The 22,500-nt window shown below is 49.2% G+C and overlaps 1 protein-coding gene across 3 annotated transcripts in view; it reads left to right on the top strand.

Moving 5' to 3' along the window:
* Positions 1–22,500, top strand: part of LOC105898701 (RNA binding fox-1 homolog 3) — a 327,901-nt gene that overhangs the window by 296,425 nt on the left and 8,976 nt on the right. For all 3 annotated transcript variants that reach the window (XM_031568955.2, XM_042708143.1, XM_042708142.1), the window contains 6 exons: positions 8,710–8,853; positions 12,904–12,957; positions 14,712–14,804; positions 15,581–15,641; positions 15,779–15,832; positions 22,486–22,500. The exon at positions 22,486–22,500 is cut by the window's right edge and continues 118 nt beyond it. In XM_031568955.2, coding sequence (XP_031424815.1) covers positions 8,710–8,853; positions 12,904–12,957; positions 14,712–14,804; positions 15,581–15,641; positions 15,779–15,832; positions 22,486–22,500 — 421 coding nt within the window. The remainder of the gene's footprint in view (positions 1–8,709; positions 8,854–12,903; positions 12,958–14,711; positions 14,805–15,580; positions 15,642–15,778; positions 15,833–22,485) is intronic.

The raw sequence follows: 22,500 nt of genomic DNA, 5'->3' as shown, positions 1-22,500 counted from the left end.
GTTTGTCAGCCCCCCGCCCCCTCTTCCAAATTCTCTCTTTCACAGAATCTCTGTCTCTGTCTCTCTGCTACTCACACTCTCTCTGTCTGTCTCTCTGGTTCTCACACTCTCTCTGTCTTACCCCTCTCTGTTGCCTCCCTGTCACTCTTCTGCCGGTTAATGGCCTCATTTTTGTTTGCTTTGCCTATTTTAATGACGTCACAGGGGTTCTAAGTAAAGTGGTTCAGTGGCGTCCTGCCATCATGTTGAGTCATCGTAGCCACCTGCCGATATTTCTTTGCGGTCTTTCCATTTGCGAAAAGCGATCTGACTCACCACTCCAAAGTTCAGATACTATAGTACATAAACCCTGCATCTTTCAGTTATTCGCTGCACTATATGTCTGATATCATTATATCAATTTAGAACTTTTTTTTCTTTTTTTTTCTTTGGGTCAGTCATAGTTTATCAGCAGATGCAGGTATGTAGGTAAGCAGAGTTTATACGGACTGTAAGTGCATAGGCATGTATATGGTAAATATTTCATAGAATTAAGCATGGAATTATTTAGGTCCATATGGATGGAATGGTTAATAATACAAGAAAATTCATTTTTAATTCATAATTAATGTCAGGGTTAGCAAAACCAACAAGACTTCTGCCAACATGCGTGTAGACTAGAGTTACCGGGTCAAAAATGTCAGTTTACAATGAGAATCATTTTAGGATTACTTTGGGCTCTGTAATTTGTACGCATTGTAATATTCTACGATGGTAATGAAATCATCAGTTAATATTCCATTATATTAGTTAACAACCCTTATTCTGTAGACCGTTAAATGTTTGACAGCAATATGAATTTTTGTAGCACGTTTAACATAAAAAAAAAGTTTTTATTTGTTGTTTGTAAACATACACATCTGTCATCCCCACTTTTGAGTCAAAACATTAAAATGGGAAGAATCACCTCCAGAGTGTGCAAAGCCAGAGGGGCCAAGTTAGAATGCAGAAACTCTGACACTGACACACAAAAGCCGCATAGATCCAGGGTAGGCGCCACAGGGCGTGAGTCGAACCCTGCCGCAAATCCAATTTCTGCGGAGGCATTCAGCAGAAGGCAGAGAGAGAGAGAGAGAGAGAGAGAGAGAGAGAGAGAGAGAGGGGTGCATATTCCGGAGCAGCCAGGCGCACGGGAGGAACGGTAAACCAGAGGTGTTTCATTTATTCGGACCGGTGAGATTCTACATGCTGTCCACATAAATCATTTAGGCCCTCTGAATGGTGGTTTGCCTAATCTATTTTAGCCAGGTTTTTTTTCTTTCTTCTTTTTTCAACCTGTGTGTGTCTGCAATAGTGGCTACCCCTTAGGTTAGTCCCATGCCCTGCCTGCAGTGCTGGCACTAAAGACCCCCTCTGTGCTCAGGTAGTCAGTCGGCCGTGAGGGAGTGTGTAAGTGTGTGTGATGTGTGTGTGTGTGTGATGTGTGTGTGTGTGTGTGTGGGAGGAGGAGGAGGGGGGTGGCGTTGGCCTTTGATCAGAGGCAGATAAGTGCCTCTGGGGACCCCGCCGCAGCCATCAGCGTCATTTCACAGGCCAGTCGCCTCGCGACGCGGCACCTCGCTCGTTCTTACCCGCCGCGTCCGAGCGGTGAGCGCCGTGCGGCAGAGCGCCCTCACAGCCACCGTCATCCATCACAGCTCTTCCGAGCAGCACATGGCGCAGTACAGCACTCTCACTGTGCAGCATAGCTAAGGATTAGGAGTCGGAGAGCGGCCCCACGTTCCTCACAGCACAGTGGAGCACAGCGCGGTGTTCCTTTCACTGAAGGACGACTCCGAGATGGCAGCTCAGTCATTCTGGTAGAGAAGCTCATAGCTATCCTGCGGTGGTGGATGGCTTTCTCTAAGTCGAGCTGAAGGCTTTCAAAGCAGAGCAGCTGTTTATCGAGCGTGGTGTGGCGTGGCGTGTCCCTCTTTCACTTCACATCACCTTCCCGCACAGCGGAACACAGCACAGCACAGCACAGCACAGCACAGCACAGCACTGCACAGCACAGCACAGCACAGCACAGCACAGTGTAGCCAGTCTCTCCCAGCGTGGCACAGAAGGAGTATGCCAGACCTACCTTAGACCTCAGCGAGCCTCTTGTGCCTCTCAGCACCACACCAACCTAATCCAACCCAGCTCTCTCACCATACCTACCCCCCCTCTCACCCCTACACTCTTCTCTTTCTCTCTCTCTCTCTCTCTCTCTCTCTCTCTCTCCCAATCTCTTTCATTTTCTCCCTCTTTCTTTATGACTCTCTTTGACAGCACGGACTTGTCAGGCCCATCCTCCAGCCATCTACAGAGGAGCCTCAGCATAAGTCAGCAAGCCCGCGGTGCGAGGCGCGAGAGAGAGAGCGCATAAATAATAGATATTCTATATATCTAACCTCCAATTCACCCCTTACTGCAGGTGGTCGGGGATAAGAGGGATGTTGGCTTAACTCAAGTGAGTTGGGCGCTGAACAGGCTGATAACAGTCTCTTGAGGAAAATCTCACTCCAGTCAAAGCCAACCCCCGTCACCACCCCCACCCCCCATCCCCACATTCCTCACAAACACAGTGGGCGCAGACACGTGGGGGTCGCGGCCCGTCCTGCAGGGAATCAGGTCAGAGCCGCAGGAAGCGCCGTACCCCGCTCTGCGTCTTTCAGAGTGGTGTGTCGTTCTGGCGAGAGGGGCGGGGTGCCGTAAGGCTCTGCGCAGAAAGAAATTAGACCGTAGATTTATGGTAATTTAATGAAGGGAGATGAAAGTTTAATTTCAAAGCAAAATCCAGGGAAGTTGGGCGTGTTTCCCCCCATGCTCATCACACACACATTTGTCTTCCGCCACAAGACCGTGATTATTCTCTTTTTCTCTCTTTCTCTCGTTCTCCCCCTCTGTCTCTTTCTATTTCTCCTTCTGTTTGGTCTTGGCCTGTCTATTCTCACCATTTTGATTTCATTTCATCTCCCTGCCTGCTGTGCAGAGAAGCTGGTGGTAGAGGAAAGATGAGGGACTGCTCTCTTCTGCAGTCCTCTCTCTCTCTCTCTCTCTCTCTCTCTCCCCCCTTCTCTCCCTATGTCTCTCCCCCATCCTGTGTTTCTCTGTAGCCCACTGTATCTCAGTGCCAGGATGAGCCCCTTCTCTCTGGCTTTGATTAGGATTAGACACGGCCCATTGGGTGATGGTCTGAGGCCAGCCAGGCTCACATGTCCGCTCCTCCTCTGTGCTCCTGCTCCTGCTCCTGCTCCTGCGTCTGCGCCTCCCACGCTCGGGATAGGGCATCTCTCAAGACGTTTCTAAATGGCTGACGTGTGCGTCACGGTGGCTGCTCGTTTATGCGTACGCCTAGGGTGTACGCCTAAGTGTGTCTGTATGTATGTGTACATGTAGTGTACGTGTCTGTTTGTTTATTTGCAGTGTATGTAATTGTGTATGCAGTGTGCGCTTACATGTAGGGTACATGTTTATGTGTGTGTGTGTGTGTGTGTCTGTGTGTGTGTGTGTGTGTTTGTACACTCTTCTGAAGACAGGGTCTTGTCACTGAACTCAGCAGGGTTCCCCTCAGATGTAGGTGTTGTTGAGCAGACTCACTAGAGGTTCCTCCAAACAGCCGCAGTCAAAGCAAGCAGCCCACTTTCAAACGGCGCTGCCACTCAGGGGGTGAAATGCTGAGAAAGAGCCAGAGGAGACACCAGAACTTTTCTTTAAATCCTCAGAGAGACCGAGAGAGAGCAAACGAGCGAGAGAGAGAGAGAGAGAGAGAGAGAGAGAGGGAGAGGGAGAGAAAGAGGCCTGCCACTCGAGCATTTGACTGCAAAAAAAAAGAGAAATAAAATGAGAATAAGCTTGTTATCTCTTGTGGTTCAAGCAGTCTTCGGTTTGGTTGGATTTCATGAGTAATCATTCCCCGCTCTGATAACGCATGAGGAGGGCTGGCGTTAGCCTCCGCTTGCTTCCAGAACCTTCTTTTTCCCAGCGCGTGTCGAGAGTGTGAGCTCTGTCCACAGGGTGTACTGGGAAAATGTGATAAAATATAAGCACACACGCATGCACTGAGACACCCAATCACACACACACACACACACACATGCACACTCAATGGAATATGGGAACTTTTCCATAGTCTCATAAACAGCACCATACAGAACAGAGACAGTCATATCCAAACTAAGCATGAGAGTGTGAGCACAGACTGTTCCACATATACATTCACAGAGAAAGGCCTGCGAACACTAATCATATAATTTAGACACACACACACACTTACACACACACTCACGCATGTATACACACATACACACATGCATTCACACATGTATATATACACACACACACACACGCATTCACATATGTATACACACACACGTTCGCACATGTATATAGTCACACACACACACATGCACATGCTGAAGCAGTATTGGTTATGCATATGTGTGGAATATGAGTGAGTGTGTGCATGCCATGAACCTGGATGAGCATGCCAAGTGTCTCTGCAAACACGCTCTCTCTCTCTTTCCCACTCTCCCTCTCCCTTCTCTCTCTCTCTCTCATAGCTTCTGTTCACAGCCTCTAAACAAGCAAAAGCTAGATGGGGTGGAGGGGTATGGGGATGGAGTGTGAGAAGAAAGAGCGGCGTTGAATAAAAAGCTTGTATTGTAATTGCGGCGGGTGTAGAAGTGTAGGTATCCTCACGTCACCCAATCCCTATTTAATCGGGTGTAATCTACCTGCCTGGCAGCTGTCCAATCAGGTTGCTTCAGTTATGAGCTCGTAATGCCACTCCAAAGAACGAGGGAAGGAAAACGCTGAGCCGAGCAGGAAACGGAAAAAAAAAAATATGTTTTTTTCCCCCCAGAACACAAAACGATTTTGCAAAATAGCGTCGCGGGGAGTCACTAGGGAAGGGACTGAGGAGTCAGAGCAGATAACAGCCTCCTTACAAGTGTGAACACACACACACACACACACACACACACACACACACACACATTTAGGCACTCATACACACACACTTTCACACTCAAACACAGGTTTGCAGACACTGACATAAAACCAGTAGTCGTATACACACACACACACGCACCCACACACACATGCACACACACGCACACACACACACACACACACACACACACACACACACACACACACACACACACACACACACTCACACACACACACACACACACACACACACATACACCACACACATACATACACACTCTCTCACTTACTCACTTTGGCTTCCCAAGTCTCATTGTCACGGAGGAGGAGGGGGAGACACAGGGACATGGGACAGGAGAGAAGCCTAAGGCGGGGTCTGGCTAGATAACACTCAGGTAATTATTTTTGTGCTGTGAACTCTTTGTGTTAGAGAGTCAGGAGAGAGGGAGATGAAGGGGAGGGGTAGAACAGGCTTCTGAGTTTTATTTTTAATAATATCCTGTGGTTAGGGGAGAAAAACACGTTCCTGTGAAAGTGTGTGCGTGTGTGTGTGTGCGTGTGTCTCTTTGGCTGTGCTCATGGAATTCAACTCCAGCCATTGCAGTCACAGGGGATCCATGACTACCCAAACTGCCACCTCCCTTTCAGCTCAAACCTAAACCCCTCACGCCCCCCCAAAAAAAAGAAACCAACACATCCACCCCGTCCCCCTGCCCTGTGCCCCTAGTGTCACCCCAGGGAGTGAAGGGTAGAGGGTGCCGCTCCCCACCCTGCCTCTTTACCTGGGCCGGATGTGGGGCAGGAAGAGATCAAGAGACAGAGTGGGACCTTGAATCAAACAACTGTCAGTGTTAACAATGTATGTCACCGTCTCAGAATGGGCCATAAAAGCAAATAAATGACGGCCATTACTGTGGAGATTGTGATTATGATAATGAGAATAATAAAGAGGATCGTCATTACCGTCATGATGGTAATGATAATACTGCAATGATGGATTGTAATGAATAAATCCCCCAGCCCATTGGCTAAATGGTGGGAGATGTATCACCTTCCCCCACCCCCACCACCACCCCCAGAGTTCCACCAGCCTGTCAGTCAGTCAGTCTGTCTGTCTGTCATGCTGCTACCCACGGCAGACACACAGACACATACCCATACACACATACACAGACAATATAAAGTACACATATACAAAGCTATGTTAATGCACATACCCACCCATACATATCACATATCAGTGTTGCGTACAACTTGTCGTAGGACCATCTGTATGCATAATCTCATCATTTGTGTATGGGGTTTTTTCGTCAGAGTTAACAAACTCATCGTACTTCCATTCTCTTCACGAATCTGAACGGGAGTCAAATCAGTGTAAATTCATGTGCATATGAACGCTCTTAACGTCCAACTCCAACCATTATCCTCGTATGGGTCGGCGGAAGGCGTGCTTATGGATGAACTTGAAACTCTCTTGCTGCACATCCTGTGGGATGAGGAATCAGCTGACATGTGGGTCACGTCTGTGTTCAAAATTAATTTAGGACTAATATGCTAAATACAGCAAAGGGTTATTGAATATATTGACCATCTATTCTTAGTGAGATCACTCACTTCTCCATTTTGCGGTTTGGACCGTGCTTTACACTGCCTTACCAAATAATTAATTAACCTGCCAGGCCGTTGCACCACAATGTTTGTAAGTGTCATAGTGGAGTCTTAGAAATAGTTTTGGATTGTCAGCTGATCATTCTCTCTTGGTGCCTGTATTTCAGTTTAATTACACCAATTGCATTGAAAACCTAACAGTGCTGCAATACACATTTTAATATTGGCCTGCCTACTGTTAGATATACCTTGAAGTCAACCGGGTGATTCCTTCCCTTACAATTGGCATGATGGCTATGTTGGCAGTCCAGTTACGTAAATACACATATGAATAAATACAGTTAGTATACACCAAGAGCATTTCGTTTTGCGGGCCTGAAATAGTGGTATGGGTGTGTGTGTGTGAGTCCCTGCTGCTGAAACAGTGAGAATGATGTGGCTCGTCAGCTATTTCACTCAGAATGCACTTTGTACTAACTGTCTCATCCCGTGACCTGTGAATTCACTCAACTCATTAAAGCATCTCTTGTCTTTCACGCTAACTGTCTCTCTTTCAAACACACACACACACACACACACACACACACACACTCACTCACTCTCTCACACACACACAGTCTCTCTCTCATCCTTTCTGCTTTCTCTCTTCCACTCTCAACGTCAAGTTATTGAACATGTCTCTTACCTTGTCACCCTCTCTCTCTCTCTCTCTCTCTCTCTCTCTGTCTCTGTCTCTGTCTCTGTGCTCTTCTCTGTCAATGATTCTGTGTCGTACCTCTGTCTTACTTCATCTTCCTCTTCCTCCCCTTCTGACTGTCATTCTTTCCCTGCCTTTGACACTCCTTGGTGTCTGACTCCTAGTTTTAGTAAACACAAACTTAAATGATGCAATTTGCTGGCAAGAGAGACAGATGATGATGGTGATGATGATGATGGTTTGGTTTTGAGAAATGCCGCTGCGGGGCGACTGAGATGAATGTCCCCTGATGAAAGAGCCGTGTGCCCGCCCGGCAGCTTCATGCCCCTGGCACAGTGATGGGGGCGACGGGGAGAGGCGCTCGAAAAAGTGCCGGGGATCTGTTCAGGGACAACAAGCTCAAGGGCTCCGTGCGTGTGTGTTTGTGTGCCTGTGTGTGTGTGTCTGTGTCTATGTCTTTGTGCTTGTGTGTATGCATATGTGTGTGTTTGGGTGGGTGTGTGTGTGTGCCTGTGTGTGTGTCTGTGTCTGTCTTTGTGCCTGTGTATATGCATATGTGTGTGTGTGTGCGTGTGTGTATGCATGTGTGAGCGCATTCGTGTGTCTGTATGTTCGTGCATACTTGGTTAGGTAGTGGGGGTGGGGGAGTGTGGATATGCGTGGATGTGTCTGTGTGTCTATGTGTGTGTGTGCCTCCTCGGGTCGGTGATGGGGGTTGGTGGGTGCGGGGAGGGGTGGGGTGGGGTTGGGTTGGTGGAGCGACATTTGTCATTTGCGAGCAAGAGACGGAGTGAGGGGGAGGGGATGCGAGGGAGGCGAGGGGGATTTGTCAGCGACCTCCGACGTGTCATTTGTACTGGATCATCAGCAACACATTGGCATAATGACAGAAACAACAACAACGGCGCTCCGGCGCAGCGCCGGGGTCCGTGCTCCCGCTGTCGCCCGTCGCCGGGCCGCGCCGTCACGCACCGCTCCGCCAGCGACGCGTCTTCCGTCTCCAAGTGTCAGGAGTTGTAAAATCTATATCCACGCCTTTTTGTCAGGCCCCTCAATCTTTCCCCTGCCTGGCTCCGGAGAGAAGAAAAAAAGAGAGCAGCTAAGTGCAGGAGATTAATACAGGGATTTGTAATGCGTGACCTCAGGTAGGGAATCATAACTCATGGGCCTGTTTATCACCTGTTTTTTTCTTCCACAGCCCCCCCCACCCCCCCTTTTTGAGATTGAAAAATATCACTGAGCGATAAGTAAGTTAGTCAGGCACTTTTTTGTCATCTTCATGTTTCATGTGTAAGCCCTCAACGCTGCCTGGTCCCACTGGTCCACCCCCCTTCTACCCCCCCCCCCCCCCCCCCCCCCCTCCCCCTAACACACTCCCTTTGCTTAAGGTATCAGTGGGAACTAATGAGGAACTACTCTGCTGTGTGTTTCTTGTTCCCCCCCGGCAGACAGACGACGTGACGCAAACAGAGGTCTCCCAGCAGCTCCAGCTCCAGCACTCAGAGTCCTCAGAAAAGCAGCAGCCCAAGCGGCTCCACGTCTCCAACATCCCCTTCCGCTTCCGGGACCCCGACCTGCGGCAGATGTTTGGGGTGAGTTCTCCATCCACGCACTGGGATGGCCAAAGGTGGGACAGTAAAGTGGAGTTTGCCATGGTCAGAGAAACCTCTCACCCATGACCGCTACAGAAATAAGACGGCTCAGCCCCTCTTCTCTGGGTCTGTGCCTGTCTGCCAGTATAGTCTGGCTGCCCGTTTGCTGGACAGATTGCCATCGTTTTACGTTCCGCAAATGTTTCACTTCCATATCATCAGCAGAAACGCTGGAGCATTGCTGCTCCCTCACCTTATTCTGTAGAAGGTATCAATCATGGTAAAACCAATTGGGCTTCGGTTTGCTCTGCTAAATTTGACTGCTTTACCCTGGAAAGAAACTTGATGATGGGAGGCCCATGAGTTTCATCCCTTCATAGCATATCCACGGATAAGTTCCTTAAGACATTTAACTGCAAACTTGCATGCATTAAATGGAAATTAAATCAGGGTATTCAAATACATGTATATAGCCTGGCTATACATGCAACACATATATAAAACCGGCAGTTAAATTAAACTGTGTGGGCGGACACAATGCTACCTCGTTTAAATTCATAAATGCCATATATCCAAGTGAAGGAATTCTGCCCAAATGTATCAAAGCCCAGCTCCAAAACAGATGAGCAACAGACCAAATGAATCAGACACACCGCTCTCCCAGCCCCCCCTTCCCCCTCCTCCCACTCAAAATCCCCTCAATCACAATAATGGGCCGTCTTTGGCGCACTTTGCCAAAAATGCAAATATATAAATACGCCAGCCCCGGCGTTTCTCATTAAAGGCGTGCCTGAGAGGGCCAAAGACGGAGAGAGCCCCGTTCTGAGGCGCACGTCAGACTCAGGGTATTAATTACCTGGGAGTCTTCCGAGCATCTGTATAAATTACACGCTTACATGCCCCATCTCCCACTTTCTGTGTGTGTGTTTGTGTGTGTGTGTGTGTGTGTGTGTTCCTGGGCAGTTTTGATTGTTTTGCTTTATTGTGCTCTCGTGTTCCAAGCGTTGCTCCCAAGGAATCCAAATCAGCACATTAATGAGCTAGCAGGCATCGCGCGGCGTGCCCCTAACGAACGCGTACAAGTTTATGAACGTGTCACGCTTGCGCTTTTTGTGTTTCCAAAGCCGGTGGGCACACCTAGCCCTCGTACAAAATGGCAGGTGCTGGGGATTTATGGTTCCAGGTGAAGCTGGCAGGCTGAGGCGGGTATTTCATCTCTGTTTGCCCCAGCGAGCTGAAGACCAGAGAACGAGAGAGAGGGAGGAGTGCGCACTTGTTTGTGGTACTGACACACTCCAAAGAGCCTGGAGCTCTGGGCACCCTATAGACCTGTCTGCCTGGGAGGGTGGATGAACCCCGGCCAGGCGACGCGCAGGCGTTAGTGCCAGCATTAGCCAGGGCTGAGGGCTGAGCCACAGGCCTGGACCAAAGCCACGATGGCTCCATTTACTAGTGATCAGCCACCAACTGCCCAACGAGAGAGAGAAAGAGAGAGAGAGAGAGAGAGAGAGAGAGAGAGAGAGATAATGACTCATAATCGTAACCGTGGAGATGAGCCATGTGGCTAATGGAGGGTTAGCCCCAAAAATGAGGAGGGAGGAGCCACAGCGTAGCCGTGCCATAGGTCAAGGATCCCAAGGTGCAGCCCATCCCCCTGATCCTCTCCCAGAGATGCTAACGAGACGCTGAGCGGGAGAGCCTCATTAGCCTGACCACAGCAGAACCATCAGCCCTCATTACGGAGGGAGAGGATGGCCCTGGGCTGCCTGGGATGGAAGCAGGAGAGAGAGAGAGAGAGAGAGCGATAGAGAAAGAGAGAGAGATAAAGTACTCAAGGAACCCATGCTGAGCTGCCGCTGGGCACTCTTCCTCTTCCTCTTCCTCTCTCTCTGTGGTCCTTCAGAGAGTGCCACTGCTGAGCTGCCTCTCAAGAGTTCCTTTCCAACACACTCAAACACTCACACACTCACACGCACACAGACACACATACACACACACACACACACACACTCTCACAAACGTGCCCATACATACTTTCTCACATACTCTCCCTGCAGGAGAGGAATCTCAAGTGCTCTTTTTTGTCTAACCCATTCCCCTATCCCACACACAAACTACACATAGACATATGTGCCAACACACTCATACACACCAAAGACATTGAGATGCATCTCAAGTGCTTCTCAAGAACTCCGTCAAACACACACACACACTCACACCCACTCACACACACACACACACACACGTACACGCACACACACTCTCACACACACTTACACACACACACTCTCTCACACACACACACAAACTCTTATTCCGACTCTCATGCTGTGCTTTTCTTAGCACCCCTACTTAGAGGGGATGTCTGTTTAAGACTAGACCACTTGAATTCTTGTAGAATTAAAGCAGCACTACCCTCCTTACAGCTATGAATGGCTGAACGTCTTAAACTGTCAGTGGGAGGGAAGATGAGCCTTTGCTGTGGTCTCCCTACCTGCTGTGTGCAGACACCACGGCCATCCTCCAAAGCCCCTGAGTAAATACGAGCCGCGCACACAGTCATTTCTGTCTGAGAGCGGCCGCCAATGAGCGGCACGTACATCGAGGAAAAGATGATGTCACCGCTTCTTCGGCAGGCTACCGCAGCCGTCTGTGTCGCTGGGCTTCCTTCCTTCTTTCCGTCCCCCCCCCCCCACCCCCCCAGCGCCATGTGGGACTCGGCAAAAAAAAAAAAAAGATGACTTCCCCCTCGAAACTAATTAATCGACGCAACAAGCCCATTACGCTCGGTTAAAACAATTAGCATCTGCCCATTCAGTGGCGGAAGTACCGCCGTCGCCCGCCGCTCGGCATGCGAGATCACGCTGGGAGATTAATGCCCGCGCGCTGCCGAAGTTCCTGAAGCGCACCCCTGTGGCATGTGGCCCGCGCTTTTTTTTTTTTCTTTCTTTCTGTCTGTTTTTCTTGTCTTTGTTTGTTTTTGAGAGTTTGGCCATGATTTCACTCAAGGAACAGCTTGGATTGGCGCTAACAAAAAAATAAGGCTGAAGGCTGAAGCCTGTTGAAAGGGCTGATTGGCTTTATCGATTCGAAGGCGAAAGCGGAGGCATTCTTGAGGTGAATTCTAATGTTCAGTCAGCTAAGTGGCTCTTTTTAGGGGCAAACAGTGTAATTTTGGCCTGTGCATCTCAGACTGGTGACCGCCATTTTGGCTCAACCATTTTCCTGAGACATCCTCTGGAGCTTCCCACCATTTTACCTATGTCTCCTGTAGCCAAGGCCAGCTGATAATAGCTAGCCCTTTTCCAAAGCCCAATTAGCAACCCTGGTCGAAAGATCCGTTCCCATTGAGCGCGAGCCCTTTCCAGAAAGGGCCATCTCTTCCCCGTTGAGCCGGAATGGAGGCGATGCGGACCGCTTGACAGGGTAATTACTTTTAATGAAATAATGCAGCCATTGTAGACAGCAATTAAAAGTCGCTCTCCCTCCACTCATTAAGGGGGAAACCTACGCTTTTCATCGCTCTGTTTTCTAATGATCTGAAAGGGGCGCCCGTTAAATCGAACACTCAGGCACGTTAACCCCATGGGGCCAGCTTTCAAGTCCCTTTCACTAAGCACAACAAAGAGATCGAGAGAGAGAGAGAGAGAGAGAGAGAGAGAGAGAGAGAGAGAGAGCATTCACCTGTGTTCCTGAATCCATGTCAGTATCCTATATGTTGGCTGTATTGGCTTCTTTAACGAGTGCTGGCTGAGTCAAAGGTTTCAGCTGTGTGTGTCTGTGTCTGTGTGTGGTGTGTGGTGTGTGGTGTGTGTGTGTGTGTGTGTGTGTGTGTGTGTGTGTGTGTGTGTGTGTGTGTGTGTGTGTGTGTGTGTGTGTGTGTGCATGAGTGTGTGTGCCATTACTGAACAGTTCAATCCATCCAGTGAAAACATAATGAGTGCTGTGAATGACCAGAACCTCGTTCTGATTTGAGCGGTCAACTCTGACAGGGTTCCCAGCGTCCGCTGGTTCTGATTTCTTCTCCCTTCTCTCTTTCGTTTTCTGCAGCAATTTGGCAAGATTTTAGATGTGGAGATAATCTTCAACGAGCGAGGATCTAAGGTACGTGAACGAGAGGACCAATCACACACTTTTCATTTATTTATTGATTGATTTGTTTTGCTTTTCTTCTCCCATCTACCAACTCAGCTCTCCATGCTCACATCATGGTTCTTGGGATCAAAGTCCCACCTAGTTTCACCCACCCAGTAAACAAACAGTCTTCCACATGCTCCAGCACCGCAAGCCTACCCATCATTGTCCAGTCATCATGAGTAGCCATCACTGGTGTGTGTCTGTTGACCAGTTGGCCAGGATTCACCTAATTGGCTGTGTGGCGACTGGGGCTGCTTAACCCCATGATTTAGCTAGGCGGGGAGTGTGGCTGATGTCTTACAGCAGAGCTGTGTGGGTGGTGATTGATATGTTTCATTTGAGGAAAACAGTAAGAGTGGGGTTTAGGTCTCATACCTCCACACTCCACCCGGCAGCAGGCTGCACCGCCCGCCTCCCCCTCCGGCTCCCCTCCACCTCCCCCTCCACCTCACGTGGTTGAGCCGAAGGATAAAACCTGCTCCCTCCACCATAACGCACATTTATTGTTTGTTCCATGCAAAGCTCCTACCTTTCTCCTCCTCCTCCTCCCCCCTCTTTATTCTCTCTCTCCTTCCCTTGTTCTCCATCACACTCTCTTTCACTGTCCCTCTCTCTCATACTCTTTTGCTCTCCCTCTCTTTCTTTCTCTCTCTCCCTCTCTCTCCCTCTCTCTCGCTCTCTTTCTCTTTCCCTTGGTCTCCCCTTCTCTTTGTCTGCCTGCTATATAATGAACCAAGCAGGCCATTAATAAACAATCTATTTCCTATGACACTTTGGCAATTTGCATTCAATATGTTTGTCTCCTTTGAAAAATAGCACCTCTGCTCTCCCTCCATGTAAGCTAATTATTTGTGCATGATAACAGAGAACAAAATACAGATAGAAAGAGTGAGTATAGTCACTGCAAAATGTCCAAAGGATTAATTTTGCCCTCAATTCCTTTTGGATGTATTTCTTTATCTCCCTTCCTCTTCTTTCCCTCTCTTTCTCTCTCCCACTTCACCCCCTGCCGACCCCCTGAAGGAAGGTTCTTGTGTTATTTATGCCAAGCTCATAGAGCCTGAACGCCCGATGTGTGTGTGTGTGTGTGCGTGTCTGTGTGTGTGTGTGTGTGTGTGTGTGTGTGTGCGTGTGTGTGTGTGTGGGGGCCAATGACGCTACAGCAGTCACAATCTCTCACATGTATTGAACCTCCAAGCAATTATCCTCTCTTTTCTCTCTCTCTTTCTCACTCTGTTTTTCCTCTCCTTTATACACATATAGAGTGACTGTGAATTCTGTACTGAGCCAATGTCTCTGTGCCCTACAGAGCAGACCTTTGTCTCAATAGGCTGTTATCTTTCTCTCTATAGTGTGTGTGGTGCCTTTACTCCAGAATTAGTCTGCTTGTCACTGACTCCTGGTTTCTGGCTTTTAATTCCCAGTTGCTGCAATACTAACAAAAAAAAGATGTAAACTGTCGCTTACTACTGTCCTTCCTGCTACTCACTGTGATGTGTTTTCTCTCTCTTTCTCCCGTTTGTCTCTCTGTGTGTCTCCTCCCTCTCTCTCCTCCGTCCTCTGTGTGTGTTCCTTACCCGCTCCCTGCTGCCTCATTATGCTGCGCTGTGTGTGTGTGTGTGTGTGCGTGTGTGCGTGTGTGTGTGTGTGTTTGTGTGTGTGTTTGTGTGTGTGTGTGTGTGTGTGTGTGTGTGGTGGCGGGGGGTGGTGTCACCCTGCAGGGCTTTGGTTTTGTAACTTTTGAAACGAGCACAGATGCCGATCGCGCACGGGAGAAACTAAACGGTACAATCGTAGAAGGACGCAAAATCGAGGTGCTTCACTTTTAATCTCCTTCCTGCTTCCTTCCTGCTCTGTTCTTCCTGTTCTCCACCTCCCTCAGCCTACCTGCAGTCCCATCTGCACGCCTCTCCTTCTGCTAGCTCCCTTCCCTTCCGCATGTGTGTGTGTGTGTGTGTGCGTGTGTGTGTGTGTGTGTGTCTGTGTGTCTGTGTGTCTGTATCTGTGTGTCTGTGTGTGTTTATCGATGTGTGCATGCACGAGAGTGTGAGTATGTGTGTACACGGGCTATTGTGTGTGTATATGTGTGTGTAAAATCTTTGCATGTTTCCAGTGAGTTCCATCAGTTCCAGTTCTCAACAATAAACTTTATGTTCATCCCTAGTTGCCTTGGTACTTGAGAGTATCTGTCTGTCAGAGAATCCGACTAAAGTCACTCACTGGAGCCTGGAGATGCCTGCAGTAACAGCCATCTCATGGTCCCCCGTCACAGTCGCCTGTTTCCATGTTGAGGGTCTGCGTCTGATCTCACAGTGTGTTTCTCTAACTCCACCCTCACTGTATAAGACACAGACCCCAGTGGGACGAGCTGCTGCTCCGATGTGCTGGATGCATGCATTGGCTGGAGCTCTAGGCTCAGAGCGGGACTCTCTCACCCCCACTGTGGGTTCCTGTGTCTGGGATTGGAGAGGGTGGAGTGTGGGGTGGGAGCCTGCATGCGTGTTGTACGATGACTGCATGAGCCATGTTGTGATGCTGCAGAGAGGGGGACTCGTATCTTAATGCCTGCGGTTTGTGTCTGTGTGAGCAGGTGAACAACGCAACAGCACGAGTGATGACCAACAAAAAAGTGACAAACCCCTACACAAACGGTGAGCACTGTCTGACTGCCATCTTGCTTTCCGTGTTTCCTTTCTTGTTTCGTTTTTTCTATTTCTTCATTTGCTTGGTTTCTCCTTCTTTCTCCTGCTTGCTTTCTCTCTGATGTGTGGTGGCGTTTCTGCTTCAGGCTGGAAGCTGAATCCTGTAGTGGGCGCTGTCTATGGTCCTGAACTCTACGCTGGTAAGTCCACCAGCCTTCTCTCCCCCATTCTCCCCCCCCCTACCCCCCCCCCCCCAATTCACTGGGAGGCCACAGTGTGTTCAAGTGTGTGCTTGAAAAATGTGTTTTTCTTTTTCTACATGACAGATTTTTGCCAGCAATAAGCTCACAGTCTGTAAGGGCAATGGTCTGCGCTTAAGAGTGAGCCATTATGCAACATTCATCTGAAACCCTGTGGAAACGGCCCCTTAACAAATTGGTCTTTACATCTGATTTCTGCATAGCTCAGGGTTTAAGAGCAGGTTTATTGCCTTGGATGCAGTCAAGGCAACACTGCTCACAGCACTGGACACACCTCAAACCAAGCCCAGCCAAGCATCTCAAAGGGAGCCAATTCTATTGGTCACCCAGATCTGCTTCAGGCCTGTGTGCTGTCCTCTCTCCAGCGCCGCCCTCATTAGTGTGTGTGGGGGAGAGACCTGCCTTGATGTGAGAGCTCCCGTCCCAGAGAGCGTGTCCACCTCTCAGGAATCCACACAGGCCTCTGAGATGAGCCCAGAGCAGACGAGGGCTGGAGATCCAGAGCTGAGGAACCAAATAGAACGAAAAAGAAAGAAAGAAAAACAGAGAAAGTGCAGGCAATCTGATCCGCCTCTCGTAGGAGTATACAAGTGTGTGTGTCTGTGTGTGTGTGTGTGTGTGTGTGTGTGTGTGTGTAGGGGGTATGTGTGATCTCGCTGTTTGGCTCTTGCAGAAGCCAGGAGGGAGGGGAAAAAAATATGATTTCAAGTGCAAGTCGCTCCGGCAACTGTTATCAGATTGTGCAGTCTGCAGCCATGGATGGATTTGCCAAGTGCGGCAGATTGACTCTCACTGAGCTAACGGAATCAGAGGGAGATTGAGTGAGGGGCCCCGTGGGGTGGTGTGTGTGTGTGTGTGTGTGTGTGTGTGTGTGTGTGTGTGTGTGTGTGTGTGTGTGTGTGTTTGTGTGTGTGTGTGTGTTAGGAGGAGTATACATATCGTCGGCACTTTCGCTCCATGGGGGGGGGCCAAGGTAGTATTTCTCTTGGCTCTGGTTGTGTGTGTGACTGTGTGTGTGTGTGTGACTGTATGTGTGTGTGCGTGTGTGTGTAGGGGGTACCAGAGAAGGCCTCAGTGGGGGGTGTCGGTCTCCCGCTCCTTTACATGCCTGCCCTGCTTTATTGCTGTATGTTATATGAAGCGCTTTGCATTTTAATGAGTGGGAAATGGTACTATTTCATTTGGAAGAAGTGCTGAGCACATCTCGCCACTTTAACGGCTCGCCTTTCAGCTCATTAGACTAAAATCTGTTCATTCCCCGGACAGCTTTACGGCGGACCTCTAAATAACTGTCCATGACAGAAAGCAGTCATCTATCACTTTTATTCCATCTCCCTTCTTCCCTTTCTCCCCTCCTCCAACCTCCTACACCCCTCGCTCCCTCTCTACCACCCCCACTCTCCCCTGACAATTACACACACACACACACACCTACACCTACACATACACATAAACATATACATATGCATATACATATACATATACATATACATATACATATACATATACATATACATATACATATACATATACATACACATGTACATACACACACATACACATACGCACATCCCAACACCCACATGCACGCACATACACACATACATACAAGGTGCGATCGAAAAGTTCAGAGACTTTGCCTATAAAAAGCAAAAACCGTACCTGCCATCTCCTTCAAGGTAGTCCGTCACCTTGTTCAGCGATACAACGTTCCCACCCAAATGCCAGCGAGCCACAGTTCAGGTCGTCTGCGCCGAATGTTCTCCTTCAGACGCCCTCAGAATGTTACAGTAGAACCCAGCGTTGACAGTCTGACCCTGGGGAATGTTACAGTAGAACCCAGCGTTGACAGTCTGACCCTGGGGGACGCACAAACGACGCCCAAACGACCTGACCACTGGCGCGCTGGCATTTGGGCGCTCCATAATGACAACTCGCACGCTCACAGTGTCTGGAAAATGCCAGGTTTTCAACACGATTGTAGATCCCCACCACCCCTTGCTCACCCAATGCGGCTTCCTGCGACTTCTTCCTCTTCCCCAAGATGAAGTTCAAACTGAAGGGTCGCTGTTTGGACACAGCAGAAGAGATCCAAAGCGCATTGCAGATGGTGCTGAATATGCTTGAAGAACGGGATTTCCAGGGAACGTTCCAAGCGTGGCATAGCGTCACATACATACATACATACATACATACATACATACATACATACATACATACATACATACATACATACATACATGAGGGCGCACACACACACACACACACACACACTCAGACGGACAACAGACATACATATTCATATATGCGTATGTCGATGTACTCACATTCAGCCATATGCCTATTCACGTATATGTGAATTACCGGAGCTCTCTCCATCACATCACAAGTCCATCTCCGGAGCATATTAGCATAATGGAATCTCTATACCTAATACATGTTCTCTGACATACAGGCTTATGCTGCCATGTACTTCCATACTCAAAACATGCACACACACACACACACACACACACACACACACACACACACACACACACACACACACACACACACACACACACACACACACACTCAGAAAGGCTTGTATATCCAAACTGATACACATGTAGCTGTGCAAACCCACCTATGCCCAGAAACACTCTCACACTCACAGACAGAAGCACATGCATACACATACCAATGCAATTGCCCAAACACACACCCACACTAACCCACCCACACACAAGCACACACACACACTTTCCCAAATCATCTCATAAATCAGACAGAGTGTGGTCCACGCCGTAGGCAGGGAGAGCCGGGGGTGGAGTGATTTATTGGCCGCTAATTTTTCAAGTCATCTTGATGCGGTGCAGAAGTTTGCCAAGCCTAAACCACAACATATGCCTGCCAGCTGGGCTCGATGTGCAACATAAATAAGCAATACATTTTCTGGTGCCAAAGACCACCGAACGTCCACATACAGAAACAAAAAAATAGAGGGAAAAAAAACTCAGACTAGACTTTTAGAATAGCCAATAGATGTGTCATGTGTTTCACCACTGCTTTCCTGATCATTTATGACAACGTAAATGCCATATCTGCCCCTCACACAAACGCATGCACGCACGCACACACACACACGCACACACACACACACACACACACACACACACACACACACACACACCCACACCCACACCCACACACACACACACACACACACACAGCTACCTCCTTATCACATGTCCACCATCACACACACCACTGCGATCATCCTCCCCCCTTTTACAAACTAAGCAAAATCATCCATGCTCGTCCCATCCACGCGCGGTGCGGTGCGGCGCAGCGTGATCCTGGCCGTGTCGACAGCACGTGTCTGAGGGGTGAGAGTAGGGAGAGCGGGATGTTGGGGAGGCGATTAATCACTGTTTATCAGTCGCTCATTTCTGTGCGGGAGATCTGTGGAACGGGGAGCCATAAATCGCGAGCGGCCGCTGACAGCGCACTCCGTCTCCATTCGTCCTGGCGCTACAGGTTTATTGTCCTCAAAACCCATTCAGGAGAATGACGGATGAGAGCCCCGCCGCCAGCCTCTCCCCACTCTTAACCTCACGCCGGGGGGGTGGAGGAGGAGGAGGAAGGAGAGGGAGAGAGGGAGGGAGAGACAAAAGGGAGAAAGAGTTGGGAGGGGAAGAGAGAGAAGGAGAGATGGAGAGAGAAAAGAGGAGGATAGAAGGTTTTCCCCTCCTTTCCTCCTGCTCTTGTTGATCCTGCTCGGGGGGGGGGGGGGAGTTTTATGGCACCTCTTTCAGGAAGGAGAGATACAGGGAGAGGGAGAGAGAGATACAGAGAGAGGGAGAGAGAGATACAGAGAGAGGGAGAGAGAGATACAGAGAGAGAGGGAGGGAGAGATACAGAGATACAGAGAGAGAGGGAGAGAGAGATACAGGGAGAGAGGGAGAGAGAGATAAAGAGAGAGGGAGAGAGAGAAGGAGCCCCTCACCTTCTCCTCCTGCTCTGGGTGGGGGTTACATGGCGCCATGCTCTGTTTTGTCTTCTGCAACCCAAACCTTCCCATGAGCCCCTCTGAGTGGGCCTGTTTCTGCCCCCTTTCTCTCTGCTGACAGACAGAGGGATCAGGCTCCCCAGTCTCAGTGTCAGGCCGTGGGGAGGAGACCCAGATAGCGTGACGCTAACAGTGCCTCTCTGCTCATCTGTGCTGCTGTTTGTTCTGTCTGCGCTGGGGGTAAGGGTTAGCACAGGGTATACCCTCACTGCAGCACCAGTCAAATCAGTTTGGGACGCTTCAGTGGCATTCTCCAACCATAAGGCATCTGAGTCATTCACAACTATGAGAGCTAAGCAGAGCATGAGATGAGATGTAAAAAAAAAAATCCATATGTGTTGAAACACTGAAGCACTCAGGGCACTTAAAGACACGGAGCGTTCGACGGCACGTCTTCCCCCTCTGACTGAAGTGCATTTCAGTACCACGGACAGCTCACCGGTCCCTCCGTTAATGAAGCCGCTGCCCACCCGCTCCCCGCTCCATGCACACCGCCACCACCACTCGTTTACATGCCGCCACTTGGAGTACATCAGCTCCTGAAGCCTTAGCTAGTCCTCAAAGAGGTCCTCACACGGCCCGCCAGACTCCTTCAGACGCCGCCGCCGACAGGAAGCTCTCCACTCGAGGGCTTTTCCCGCGAGGTGAGGCTCCTATTGAAGAGCCCCACTGAAAGAGCCACGCAGCTGCGCAAATGACTGAATTACCGGCTAAACAGGGTCTTAATACGCGCCGAGGATCCTCCTCATTGTCAGAGCGTGCTCTAAGAGGATAATTAAGCACTAGTTGTCTTGATTAGATTAAGCTCCTCTTCTTCTTCTTCATCCTCCTCCTCTCCTCCTCAACTCCCCCAGTGCTGGGATTAGCGCGCCGTGATCATCCACCCAGTCTGCCCTCAACAGGAAGCATTAGAGGATCAACTCAGTAGGAAGAAAAGTTTTTTCTGTCTTTTTTTTTCTCTCTCTTCCTTTCTTTCTTTCTCGCTTTTTTATTTCTTCTGGAGATGACCTCACAGTTTGAGGATAACTAGATTGCCAAAGGGGGCAGACTTGAGGTCGTGTGAGTTGTGAGCATTCTCTCACCACCTGACACATATGACATATGAGCTACTGTGCAGAGTGACCTCTTACTCGCCCAGCGAAACCCCACCGACCCCCCCTCCCCACTCCACCCCACCGCACACACACACACATGCACACACAAACACACACACACACAGAAACCAACACATACACACACACATATCCCGACCAACTCACACACACTGCTCATATTTTTTCCATCAAGTCTTTTCCGGAAGATTCCTTAGCTGGCGGCGGCCGTTGCTGCTAGTGGCTGTTTGTGCTCAAACTGGCTTTTTGCTGTTGTTGCTTTCCATGGGTGTGGAGAAGTGTGACAGGCCCTTTGATTTATGGGTTATTATTGAAGCGGTGTACCCTATCGCCTGCTCATTATGAGTTTACATTCACATATATCACAGGCTGCATATTGCATACAAATGCAACCTTTAGGAGAAAACAGCTGCAGAAAAAAAGAAAGACTTTTTTTTATTCTTTTCTCTCTTTTTTTTAATGTCAAAAGGAAGAAGCAAGGTTCTACATTTTGAAAGGTAAAAAGAAATAGTTGTAATCTGTGAATGTTGAAAGTCTTTTGTGAATGAGGACGAGGCTTGGGCCGTTATTCACTGAGAGTTCTGGTGGACTCATTTAAATGTCAAGGTCAGAGTTATAAATTAGGTGTGTGGAGGGGGAAGCCAGCGGGCTTGGGGGTGGGGGGGGGGTTGTATGGTCTGCGATGGTTGCTGTTGGCGTGGTGACAGTGTGTGGGCGTGGCAGGAACAGGGGCGGGGCAGGAGTTAGGGGGCGTGGTGCTTGGGTGCGAGGCGCAGGCGGAGGAGAGGAGAGGGGAGCGGAGCGGAGTGGAGTGGCACGCGTGGGAAGGGAGCGCTAATGGGCCGAGACGTTAACCGCGGGGGACATTAAACCCGTCCGCCGGAGTTTGGGGGGAGAAAAAACCAACTAATCTGTCTCGCTGTCATCTCTCTTTCACTTTCTCCATCGTTCTCCTGCTCTCTGTTCCTCCTTCACTCCCTTCCTCTCTCTCTCTCTCTCTTCGTCTCTTTCTCAAATGCTTCTGTTTTTTGGACCGCTTCTGCCTCTCTGACTTGTCTGTGCCGACATAAACGCCTCCCCTCACTTGTAAACTCTACTTCAGGTCCTTTCAGGTGCGAGGTGAAAGGTTAACATGCTCCAATCAAATTACTTCATCCCTCTAATGTTAGATGTAAATATTATTATGTCTTGAAAAATAAAACAAAGTGGAAAAAAGTATGCTCTTCCCTAATAGTAATTTTTCTCTAACAGGGCTAAGTAGTGTCATATTTCAGTTTTTGTTTTTGTTTTTGTTTTAAATACAATTATACAGAAAGCAGAGGCCTAAATCTGATTGTCTCCTCCCTCTCTCTCTCCCTCTCCCTCTCTTGCTTTCTTTCTTTCTCTCTCTCCCTCCCTCTCTCTCTCCCTCTCTCTCTCTCTCTCTGCAGTAACTGGTTTTCCGT

This window comes from Clupea harengus, chromosome 1, assembly GCF_900700415.2.
Source record: "Clupea harengus chromosome 1, Ch_v2.0.2, whole genome shotgun sequence".
In the NCBI taxonomy this organism is placed as follows: Eukaryota; Metazoa; Chordata; class Actinopteri; order Clupeiformes; family Clupeidae; genus Clupea; species Clupea harengus.
This window is presented reverse-complemented; position numbering and strand designations above follow the sequence as displayed.